This window comes from Dendropsophus ebraccatus, chromosome 14, assembly GCF_027789765.1.
Source record: "Dendropsophus ebraccatus isolate aDenEbr1 chromosome 14, aDenEbr1.pat, whole genome shotgun sequence".
Classification (NCBI taxonomy): Eukaryota; Metazoa; Chordata; class Amphibia; order Anura; family Hylidae; genus Dendropsophus; species Dendropsophus ebraccatus.
Window position 1 is genome coordinate 40641568 of NC_091467.1, and position 12451 is coordinate 40654018.

At 42.2% G+C, this 12451-nt stretch overlaps 1 protein-coding gene across 1 annotated transcript in view; it reads right to left on the reverse strand.

Annotated features, from left to right (window-relative positions):
* ACSF2 (acyl-CoA synthetase family member 2) overlaps positions 1-12451 on the reverse strand; it is a 75323-nt gene that overhangs the window by 47534 nt on the left and 15338 nt on the right. Inside the window, exons 2-4 of the mRNA XM_069951679.1 lie at positions 10187-10382; positions 2442-2570; positions 1786-1839 (exon numbers count right to left, since the gene is read on the reverse strand). Of these exons, the coding sequence (XP_069807780.1) occupies positions 1786-1839; positions 2442-2570; positions 10187-10382 (379 nt within the window). The remainder of the gene's footprint in view (positions 1-1785; positions 1840-2441; positions 2571-10186; positions 10383-12451) is intronic.

Consider the following 12451-nt stretch of genomic DNA (forward strand, 5'->3'; position numbering starts at 1 on the left):
GCCAGGAAAAACATTTGACTTAAACCTTCAATGGGGCTGGTCTCCTGATGTCAGATAATGCGGCAAACTGAGGAGAGATGTGCTGAACACCAAGAAACAAACCAAGAATCGAAACCGGATAACTGTCACTGTATTCCTCCCAAAATCATTTTTGCATTAATACGTTGCTCACCCTTAGCTTTCCATCTTTCCAATATCAATTATTATGGATTCTGCACAATTTTGCTTTTATTTAGGTGCATTCACCCCCACTGGATGCATAAAATCCTGAAAACTCAGTCCACCCCAACACTGCTCCCTGCTCCTGGCCCCCACCCTCTGTGTCAGGATCACATGTCCTCCATCTCTTTTATGGGCTGGGCTAGCACTTCTAACCCTGCCCACTGAAGTGAAGGAGGACCCTAATGGTGCGTTTACACAGACAGATTTATCTGACAGATTTTTGAAGCCAAAACCAGGAACAGACTATAAACAGAGAACAGGCCATATAGGAAAGATTGTGATTTCTCCTCTTTTCAAATTTATTCCTGGCTTTGGCTTCCAAAATTGGTCAGATAAATCTCTCTGTGTAAACGCACCATAAGACACTGACAGCTGCTGCTGCTGATTTCGGTCTTCCTCTCTGACAGCAGCCCCCACCCTCAGCTCACCTACATCATGGACCAATCAGGCATAAGCATTGCATGATGGGAGATGTAGTTTTCTGGCCGGCGCCATGTTGGATATAGATCGGCTTTTAGAAAAACTTGTAACTATGGAGCGGCAGCAGCTAGAAAGATGGGAGATGGCTCAAAATACTCAGGGGGACTTGGTGAGTAAGCTAGGTTTGGGAGCATTTTATTGTTTCAGCTCCTGGGAGGAATACCCCTCTAACATTACTTGATTCAGATTTTTTTTAATCTTTAAATTGTTTGAATTTAAACAATAATCTTCTGGCTAAAACGAGAAATTACAATTTGTTTGAATGTTGTTCATCGCATCTTTTAACCCCTTGCTTCTGCAGTCTGTTTTGGCCTTGATGCCCAGGGCCTATTTGTATTTGGTATTTGTATGAAAATCATGTCCTTAAATCCTGGAACGTCATGTTGCAGGAACTACATGACGTTTCAAGAATATCATTTTACAGCAAGGGGTTAAACTAACGTCAAAATCAACATTAATCGTTTTTTTTTCCGGTGCAAACATTTGTCGTTTACAGTATATTTTACATTGATTATGATCTTATTTACAATCTTAGGCTATGTTCACACTATGTAAATAACACGGCTGTGCTTCATAACAACAGCCGTATTTGAGCAAACAACGGCCATTATTTTACAAATGATGGTCGTTGTTATGAAATACGGCCGTGTTTTTTAAGTAGTGTGAACCCAGCCTTAAAATGCGATTGCATTATGACTTTTCTTAGGGATTTATCTTTTTGTCTAAACGCCTATTGTTAAAAAGAAATAAAGATCATTCACTAAACAAGCGCTTAAGCGATTTATCTGTACGTGTAAAAGGATCCTTAGAGCAGAGCGGAAGGCAGATGTCCAAGAAAAAGGAGTTATTGCCGGGTGTGAAACAGTCTGTTGGGCAACAACCATAGATGGTGGAGTGGTCAATGGTGATTGACATCAGATTTTTTGCAAATAAACAACTATCTTGTACAGTACTCTGTTAATCGGGTGTTAGTGGGAGGATGATGGTCCATCAACCTAAGAGCACCTGATTCAGATTTTATGCAAAGCCATTTTGGTGAAAGAAAATACAGTAAATTTCACAACACAACAAAGTCTTTCATACCTTCCTCAACACATACTCCAGCTCATTTGCCTGGTATGCCGGATTCACAGATACCTGAAAAAAGCAGAAAGCTATTATACATGAAAGAGGGATACAAATTTAAAGATGTGTGTGTGTATGTTACATATGTTATTTTTTATTGTATTCTTTAAAATATTTAAATAAAAGAACTACAGCTAACCAATAAGAATGTGGTGCACAGCATAAACACAATGGGGGACATTTATCAAGACTATTGTATGAGTATAGGCAGCCGGCCCTGCCCCTGGCGCAGGCAATGCAGAGCAAATCTACAACTGCTCGGGGGCAAGTGTAAATTTGTATAATAATAGACTGGAGAAGATCCTATTCACTTCTATAGCAAACTTTACTAGGTATTCTCTGATCTTTACAGGATACACACCAGTACATTGTTGCAGTGATTATGTTCCATAAAAGTAATTTCAATGCTACAACCAAACACTGTTCGCTACGGTCAAACGCCCTGACATCCCTGCTACAAACAGTGCCTGGTATGATATGACTGGTGGGAGACCATGGGACTATTTATGCTGAAGCAAAAATTAAAACAGGAAAAAGTGCACTTGGTTAGTGTTTATTAGTAAATTTTCCAAAATCAATTTCCACTGGGAGTTAAAAAGACAATGTTATCATACCATAATAAGTCCTGCCTGGGCTGTCGCAAACTGCATAAGGACCCATTCATAAGAATTTGGCCCCCACATTCCCACGCGTTCTCCTTTCTTCAAGCCGAGAGCCAGGAGCCCAGCAGCCAGGGTCTCTACCTGAAGAGGAAAAAAAAAAAGTTAGTGATGTCCAAAATGCATGCATTGTCTCTACTGCATTTCTATTTTGACTTCTAATATTTGTGGGACTTTCTGATGTATTTAAATTTTGCTGGAAAATGAAAAAAACATAAGTGCAATTCTTTGTTTTCCTTTATGAGTAGAATGATTAAATAATGAAAGGCAGAATAGGGGGGGATAGCCAGTTAAAGTAGACAAGGAGAAAAACAGAAACGGATTATGCTTAAGGTATAAACCCACACACCGTATATGCAGCGTATTTACTGCCGCCATACGCAGCAAACTCGCAGCAAACTCGCAGCAGATTAGATCTAAATAACTGAACACAGCATCAAATCTGTACCAACAAATCTGCTGCGTATTTGTTGCATATCTGCTGCGTATACGGTGTGTGGGTTTATACCCTAAGGCTATATTCACACTGCGTAAAAGTACGGCCGTCGTTGTCATCAGCAATGGCTAGTCTTTTACTTAGTGGAAACATAGCCTGAAGGAAAGCAATCAGTATTCTTTAGATAACACTCTTTGCAGCTCCTAATAGATCTGCTAAAGCACTCGCTGACCATAGTTTGTGTGCGCTGCTCAGAATCTCTATATCCAAGAAAATGTTCTTCTAATCCAGCGTGCGGTGCGGGGGGGGGGGGGGGGGGGGGTGATTGACAGGCAGAGAGGCTTCTTCTATTGGGGAGTATCCCTGCTTCCGCCCATTTCATGAGATATCTCAATTGACCCGCCAGGTAGTTTAAATAAATATCTGGAAGAGACATACCACCGTAAGATTTGGGCCGCTCCCCAAATAAATGAGGTAAACAACAAATGAAGACATCTAAAGAATGACAAAGGAAACGGGGTGGATGCATGCTCAAGCATATATAAGCATTTAGAGAGCATAACTATTTTTATAAGATTTATACGGTTGGGCATCAAAGGGGGCATAAAATGTGAGGGTTAAAACGTCTGAAGTGTAAAAAAAACCATGACCCTCTTCCTCTGGGTACACATGCCTCTTACATTCCATGACATTACAGTGATAGAGGCCATGACCCATGATATTGGAAATGGTATGGAGGATAAGTAGTCCAACCTAAAGGATATCTGGCATCTGGCACCACCGTGTAGAGATATATAGGGAGGAGTTTTTCGTATTACCCTGCTGCTCCAGTGCTGAATAACCAGACCGCCAAACCGTGGCGATATAACAAACTGAAAACTAGTAACTAGCAAAAGAAGAGATTTATTCATCTCCACTGCACTGAAGTCACTGTCCGAATTAAGTACGGGGGAAGAATCCCACTGCTGTATAAAGTATATATCATCACTAGTTATATTTGGAAAATCTGTAACACTATTCAAATCACACTTCGTAATCTTAAACCCAGAAAGCAGGGAGTAGGCACATACATGCGTTTGTAAGATCATACCTCATTGACCGTTTACATAGCAGTGATAATAAGCCAATATACATGATTGATCAGACCCAATATATGTGCCCATAATGAATGGAATCCCTGGTTACTAACAAGAACAACGGTACAGTGAGAATTGCAATAACTAACAAAAAGTGTACTGCTGCCCTCTACTGGCTCTCAGAGGGCAACACATGCACCCAATATGTGAAAACATAGGGGGAGATTTATGAAAAGGTGTAAATATACACCTGGTGTAAACTGCCCACAGCAACCAATCACAGCTCAGCTTTTATTTTACCAGAGCTGAAAGCTGAGCTGTGATTGGTAGCTGTGGGCAGTTCACAGCAAGTGTATATATACACCCTTTCATAAATCTAGTGTACAGATTGTAAAGAAGCCAAGTTCATACCTCCCAACTGTCCCGGATCTAGAGGGACAGTCCCGATTTTGGGGTCATGTCCCTCCGTCCCGGTACAGCCCCCATGTGTCCCGCCGCCCTCCGCACCTCACTTACACTGGCAGAACAGGAGACATTGGCTTCCTGCTCTGCAAAGACTCTTGTGGCCGAAGGCGTCATTCTGCCTCTGGCCACAAGAGGCCGCGCTCTCCCCCATAGCTCCTGCCAGGGCCGCATATCACAGCTCTGTGGTGCGCCCCCTATACAGTATCAATACCTGGCAGTGAGAGCTGGTGCCGGAGGAGGAGGCTGCCGGGGTCCAGGAAGGGGGCAGAACACATGACCTGCATCACCAGGGAGAGAAGAGCAGTGGTGAGTGCTCCGGGGAGGGGGTGTCTGGGGGTTCTGTCAGGTGTCCCTCAGCTGTACATGGTGCTTATCCCCCCTCCTTCCCCTGCACTCAGTGCCCCTGGGCTTGTTCCCCTGAACCTGCTGCTCCTCTCTCTCTCTCTCTCTCTCTATCTATCCCATCTATCTATATATCTCCTTTTTATCTATCTATCTATCTATCTATCTATCTATCTATCTATCTATCTATCCATCTCCTATCTTTCTATCTATCCATCTCCTATCTATCTATCTATCTATCTATCTAGGAGATAGATAGATAGATAGATAGATAGATAGATAGATAGAAGATAGATAGATAGAAGATAGATAGCTAGAAGATAGATAGCTAGAAGATAGATAGATAGATAGATAGATAGATAGATAGATAGATAGATAGAGAATAGACAAATAGATAGGAGATAGATAGATAGCAGTAGTGGATTATAATAGGGGCTTTTGGGCCCATGACCACCCAAAAAGACTTATACTTTCAGTGGTGTACTGTCTCCTGGCTACACTTCCGCCATGATTTGCAAAAATCACTTTTTTTATGGCAATTTTGCACAAATCAGGACATCATGACATTATCTGTCCTGTACTATGAACGCCAGGCTAGTGCTTCCATAGTTACAGTGGGGTGGGGGGGCCCAGGCTTGGTGAACAGCCCGCGGGCCTATGGTAAAGTTTATCCGCCCCTGATAGATAACAAATGTCAGCAGCACAAGCCATGATGTTGGTGCCAGCAAATTAAATCTTGACCAGAGATAGATGTCTATACCATACGGATAATTCACGGCACTTCAACTTCTATGTTGCAAAAGAAGTGTTTATTCCATCAACGTGCAAAGCATTAACAAATAGTGCAGCACAGCAAACAGTCACAAACGTGACGTTTCGGCGAGTCAATCACCATCACCAATCACCATTTTTGAAAATGGCGATCGACTCACCAAAACATTGCGTTTATTACTGATTTAGGGGCGTGTCTTGGGGTTTAGGGGTGTGTCTTTTGGTGAGGTTAGGGGCGTGTCCATGTCCCTCTTTCCTCTCAGCCAAAGTTGGGAGGTATGGCCAAGTTAGACTTAACAGACAAAAAGAAGTAGGTAAAAGATCCAGGCAAGGTGAAACCAGACTGTAAAGACACCTCAAATTTAATCTGTGCGGTCTCACAAGAAACACACAGTGAGCTGGTTGTTGTTTAATGTCTAGGCAGTCATATGCTGTGATAATTCGCCCAATCGATCGTTTAACGATTTTGAAGCAACGATTTCGGTTTTATAACGATCAGCGTTTAGCCGAATAAATAGTTACAAAAAACGTTTGAAAATTTGTAAGAAAAACAGTTATTGCGATTGTTTTTAAGATCGCTTAAGCCCATCTTTTACATAGGGTAAATCGGTGAAAGACTGTTTACACGAAGCGATCTCCGAATTTTCCGCGAACGATGATTTAAGAACATGTTGAAAGATCAAAATGAACGACTTCTCGCTCGTCGTTTGATCGTTTGCTGTGTTTACACGGTACTGTGCCAGATATTAGTGCACAGTAGATGTTGACAGTGAAAATTACCATTTTACAACTTTCCAAGTACAAATTACCAAGTACAACTTTCTAGTTACTCTGCGGGGCGACCCAATGTTGGAAACACCCTAAACATGGCCCTAAACCATAATGGTTTTTATGTTGTACCCAGCTTGTGCCACCAGAGACACACTTTATAATTGTTAAGCGGGTTCTGCTGGGTACAGCAGTGCCCTTTTATGTGGATTTAAACTGCTATTTTGTCACACTGCAGGGCTCCATTGCTTGGAGTGTGGATTTTGCTAGAATGTTTTTTGGGCACCATGCCCCTTTTGCAGAGCCTTAAAAGTTCTACTGGGGGTCACTTTCCAAAACTTGCTTAGACAGGTCTAAAGTTTTGATCAGTGAGGTTTTGATGCTCAGACCTCCGCCAATAAAAATCTGACAGAAGCGTTTACCTGCTGAGCCCATTTTTTCTGCTTGCCACCACTATGCTCTAGGCTAGGTTCACACTGCGTTTTTGCAATCCGTTTTTTTTTTCATCCTTTTTTTGGAAAAAAAAAAAAAAAAAGGATGAGAAAAACGGATGCATTTGTGTTTTTCCATTGACTTCCATTGTAAAAAAATGGATCAAAATGGATCAGTTTTTTTTATGGACACAAAATCGTAGCTGACACTACTTTTGTGTCTGTTAAAAACAACAGATCTGTTTTGATCAATTTTTTTTTTACAATGGAAGTCAATGGAAAAACGGATACATTTGTGTGCATTTGCATTTTTCATTCGTTTTTTTGCAAAAAAAATCCTTTGGAAGACTGGGGGCACTCCTCGGCCCCCACAGCTTCATTCAGCCCGCCCAATGGCTCCGATGGTACTGCCTACTTATGCATCTACATAAGGAGACAGGCTGGAATATGCGTCAGGAGACATGAACATCTAAGCTGGTGGACAGGCCAAACGGTACTCTGGGGGCCGTGGAACGGCCTAGTGCTCCAAAGGATATAATTTGCATATTGTTATAGGATCAAATTTCACCAAAACAGCGAGAATTACAAACTTTAGAAGATACGCAGCTACCAGCAGGTTCATATGCACAGCTTTTAACAAAAATCTGTTTTGGAGATTTTTTTTTCCAGGACATTCAATTTGCAGGTTAAATTATGTGATACTTTAATTGCTTGAGTTATTACGTATGCAGCAATACAAAGTATTTTTTAATAACTCATAATGTAATGTGGAAAAACAGAATATTTTTTTTTTTTTCACGTTCACTTTTTTCCCCCACCAGACTATGCGATCTTCCAGTCAGTGACCACAGCCAGTCTGCACTGGCCACTGCAAATAGAAGCCGTCAGCTGCACACTATGGAGCTCCTGAGCCTGCTCCATACTCCCCTAACACACTATCTCTGGCTTAATTGTCATTTATATATATATATATATATATATATATATATATATATATATATATATATATAAAACTAGAGGGCGTTTTCCAAGCTTTAAATATTATTACTTTGTTTCATAAAGAAAAGTTTCATAAGAAAAAGAAATTGCTAGGGACAGCCCCATGATTATTGCTTTATCTAACATATCTATAGTTGTAAGAAAAAACTCTTAACATTCACACACATATTTATGAATGATAAATACAATGACAGCTGCTCTGTTTATTATGCTCTAGTTTTACAAGCTGCAATAATTGTAGTCTAATTTTCAGATTTCAGATAAGAATAAACTGACTGACTGCCAAAGCAGATGACTGGATGCATTTTAATTTCTTGGCTGGCACAGTAACTTAGTTTAAAGCAAATGTATCACTATGCCTAATGAACTTTTTTTCACCTGGTCGGTGCAGGCACATAGATCCTGGTGGCGTGGTCCATTTTTCAAATCACCACCTGGTTCCTACCATCTGCATTCAGGGCCGTTCGGTGCACTGGAGGCAGACCCAGCACCCCCACTTCACCGATATCGATTCCCCTTCTAAATCAAGTCTGGCTGTGTCACCGAAGGAAGGGGGATGTCAGTGAACTTTGGGCACTCAGCCGTCTGTAATGCACAGAGTGGCCCTAATTGCAGAATGAGAAACAGGCACAGATGGCGGGATGCATCACTGGGACCTACGTGCCAGGGACAACCAGGTGATTTTAAAAAAAAAAGTCATTAGGCATAGTGGCTTATTCGCTTTACATGATCATGCAGCGTACTAAACTAAAAATAAAATAGCTACATCAGATACGGAAATCTGTTATTCACCGCAGAGCAATGCTTTTATATTCATAAAGAGGGATGAGCCAGATGGGTGCACTGAGGGTGGTAGTCCCACCCAGTGCTCCAAACTGCCTAATTTACATAATGATCAAAGTCAAGATTTTGAGAAGACTGTACTGAGGGTGAAGGTAAGATAATGCCCTTCATCCTCAGCATTCTTTGTGCTACGGGAACATAACAGCAGGCTATATTTTTCATATATTGCTGGGGTTGCATAGGAAAAAAACTGCTTGTCTCGGAAGTAGCAGCTAGACCGTTCAGCGGGGGGGGGGGGGGACCTGAAGACGTGACATGACATGAGGTAGGTGAGAACAGGCTGTTTTAAGCGACTCTGTACCCACTGTTCCCCCCCCCCCCATCCTCAACTACTTATACCTGTTTGTAGCTTATGTGAAGTCCATTCTTCTGTTATGTTTGTCCACGCTGGTTGAGCTTTCATTTGGCTGAAAAACAAGCTTTAGTTGAGGACATGGTGTGTCTAAGAGGTGGGGTCAAGAGCGTTCGTGCCCAGGTGAAGCGCTGCCTGTGTGGCCTTGGGCTGCGTCTCCCCCTCCTCTCTTTCCGCCCTCACAGGACACATTGTTATTGCGCCTACGCCATTGCAGGTCACGCTGCACGTCGTCCACGCCCTGTGTTAGCGATGCGCTTGTGCCTGCCCCGCCTCCCATGTCTGTCTGGGCCGCCTCCCATGTCTGTCTGCGGCCACCACGCACCCCCACTTACGTTCTTTCCGTCCGCGTCCTGAGTCCTCTTCTCGGCTTCGGCCGTTGTGCACCGTAGCGAACGCATCCCACGCAGGCGCAATGACGCTTTAGACTGGCCGGAGAAGACCGGTCGCGTCACTGCGACTGCGCAGGATACGTTCGCTACGGCGAAGAGGACTTAGGACGCGGACGGAAAGAGCGTAAGCAGGGGGTGTGGTGGCCGCAGACAGACATGGGAGGCAGTGCAGGGACAATGGTAGGTGGCTCAGACAAACATGGGAGGCGGGGCAGGCACAAGCGCATCGCTAACACAGGGCGTGGATGACACACAGCGTGACCCACAACGTCACGGCAACGGCGCAGGAGCAATAACAACGTGTGAGGGCAGAACGAGAGGAGGGGGAGATGCAGGAGAGGGTTGAAAACACAAACATTGTGTGAATCTTTCATAATTGTTATTCCCGAGTTCCACTCCAGATTTTGGCCATAAATACTGACCAAAAATACTATGGTTGAACATGGCCTAAATGTACACTATGTAGTATACTTGCTATAATAGTATTCTCTATTATAACAGCTGGCTGTATATAAAGTAGAGCCCTAGGAAGAATAAAAAGAGTTACTGCTTTCCCTCCATTTGTTATGTGAAATATCCTGCAGGTCTGGGGTAGAGGAAGGGTTCATTGTAGTCCAAGTCTTTGGCAGTCCAAGACAGTGAAGGGGCAAATTTTACATTTCCTAGTAGTGCAATAAATAGGTCAGAAAGTTTTTGTTAAACCTGGTTGTGCACTCCTTCATGGCCCCCTACTGCTGTTGCCGACCCTGGACAATTGTTTTTCACCCCCAAAAAACTGATAATGTCTCATACACCCATCACACATCCTTTTCACCCTTCACATACATCTTTACTTAGCTGACTGAAGGTTTTCCGTGTGCCAGAATGAACAACTACAACAGCCTCTTCATCTGGCATGCGCTGGGTTGTGTCCATCAGACACTGATGCATAGTCCTGTTGGTGAGAGGTATATCACATACTCCATAGACGTAACTAGTGGCAGTGACAGGTCTTGCAGGAGGAGTATCTCTGAGCAAACGGCTGTGGAATAAAAAAAAAATAGAGCCTTAATCTACATAGCTCTGTTTACAAAAAAAAAAAAAAAAACTCACAAAATTAAACAAATTTTATTAGACAGTTTTTACATGCTCTTTTTTTTTTTGCACAGGTACATCTGTTCAAGGGAAAACACAAGGCACAAGGGGTGTGGAGAGTAGCTTCTACTGTCTTTGCACTCAAGGTCCTGTCTGTGACATACACTTAATATGTAGTCACCAGTGTTTCTTTTTTTTCTTTTATCTAACAGACAGTAATTTCTTCATATTGATCAGAAGGTCAATAGAGGTAGTCTACACACAAGCATAGGGACAGCTCAAGCAGTTGTACAGTGTAAGGTCCCTGGAGATAACCACCCACGCTTCAGATTCCTTCACCTCTGAGAGTGAACTAATGTTTTACTCCTTGGCACACAATACTTGACATGTGACATGCTTCTCATATCCAGACTCTGGAAGAGCAAGGTTGCCAGTAATAAAGCAGCAATACCTTCTTTACTTTGTCTGCTGTTCATGGTAGTCTTCATAGCAGCTAGACTTCTTATTCCACTGCCTCTCCTCCTTGTCATACTTTTCTAACAAATTTTTTGTGTACATCAACATACCTATTATGTGGGTGCCGGAGAGGGGTGTGGGGCGGGGGGGGGGGGGCAACTATATGCTGGAACAGAGAGGTCTAACTACTATACTATATAGGAGCACAGGGGATTTAACTACTTTATGTGCTACAGCAAGGAGCCTAAAATGTTTATCTGGCAGATTCTGGAGAGAGGATTAATGGCAAGGAGAGGACTTCAGGATGGAGAGAAAAAGGAAAAGTAACTCTGATCAGAGAACACACCCCCTATGAGTCACTGGATGTAACTGCACTCCTCTATACAATCTGTAGTGATAGCGGTCATGGCATGGTGATATTATTTGGGGGTTATGTTGTGGTATAATTGGTAATATCTTTCTGTTTTGTTCAGTAGCTGTATGGGGGTAATATGTAATCACAGAATGGTTGTAATGTTTATTGGCAACATAAATATTATTTTGGCAAAGATAACTATGCATGTATTGGTCATATAAGAATTAGTGCAAGTACCTAAACACTTAGCTTTTATTTTATGTACTTAAGATACACCAGTAAATGTGATCCCAAAAACCAATGTAAAAAAGAATAGAACCTGTAGGTCAAGGCTGTATTCGGTCCTATTAATGAGCTAGTCAATGGTCAGTAGGCATGTTGTTTGACGGTAAAAAAATCCAAAGATTGCACATAGTTATACAAAAAAACAAGTCAGTCATACATACAGCTGGCACCGTACAGTGTATAGAGTATACACTAGAATGACACTCCCTACACGTTTCTGTCATTACTGTGTGACATCATCAGGGGAGATCATATGGGGTAAAATCTTAGTAATGTCATTGTACACCTTTTGCATTATTGTGCACATAAGGATAAATTAGTGGTTAATTACTGCCATAAGTGCTTTTGGTTGCTGCTATGCGGCTACTCACTGTACCCTAGTGCTGCATGGTTGTTTTTAGAGCCATAATGCAATGGAGATATACAAGTAGTTTCTAGTGATGTATTCTAATGCATTACCTGCAAACCAGGTAATAGCCTTCCCAGCGCTTCTTAAAGAGTTCAAGTTATTTGGTCAGCTCAGTAATTTTAAGGTAAATTATTCCAAGACGGCATAGCTTCAGATGCACTCATAGATATTGTGCTCTCAGTACAACATCCACAGGTGAACTGAACTCATCACCCTTTGCTTTCTACTATTTGTATGTTATTACCTTATGGTGCGCCCTAATTGTTGTTCCATACAGCTGTTTACTACTTACTCCACAGAGGGAAATGTGAAGGCTCCATGTGGGCTCATGGGTAAGTTTATCCTTTGATTAAAAAAAACTCTATGTTACTGCTGCTAAAGGCCTTTATGTTAGAGATTGCTGAACCAGTAGGGGGATGGCTAAATGATTAAATTTAGGTCTGACAGGATTTATTGCACTTTATCTTAAGGCCCTATTACACGGTCCTGTTACGGCCAATAATAGTCTTGC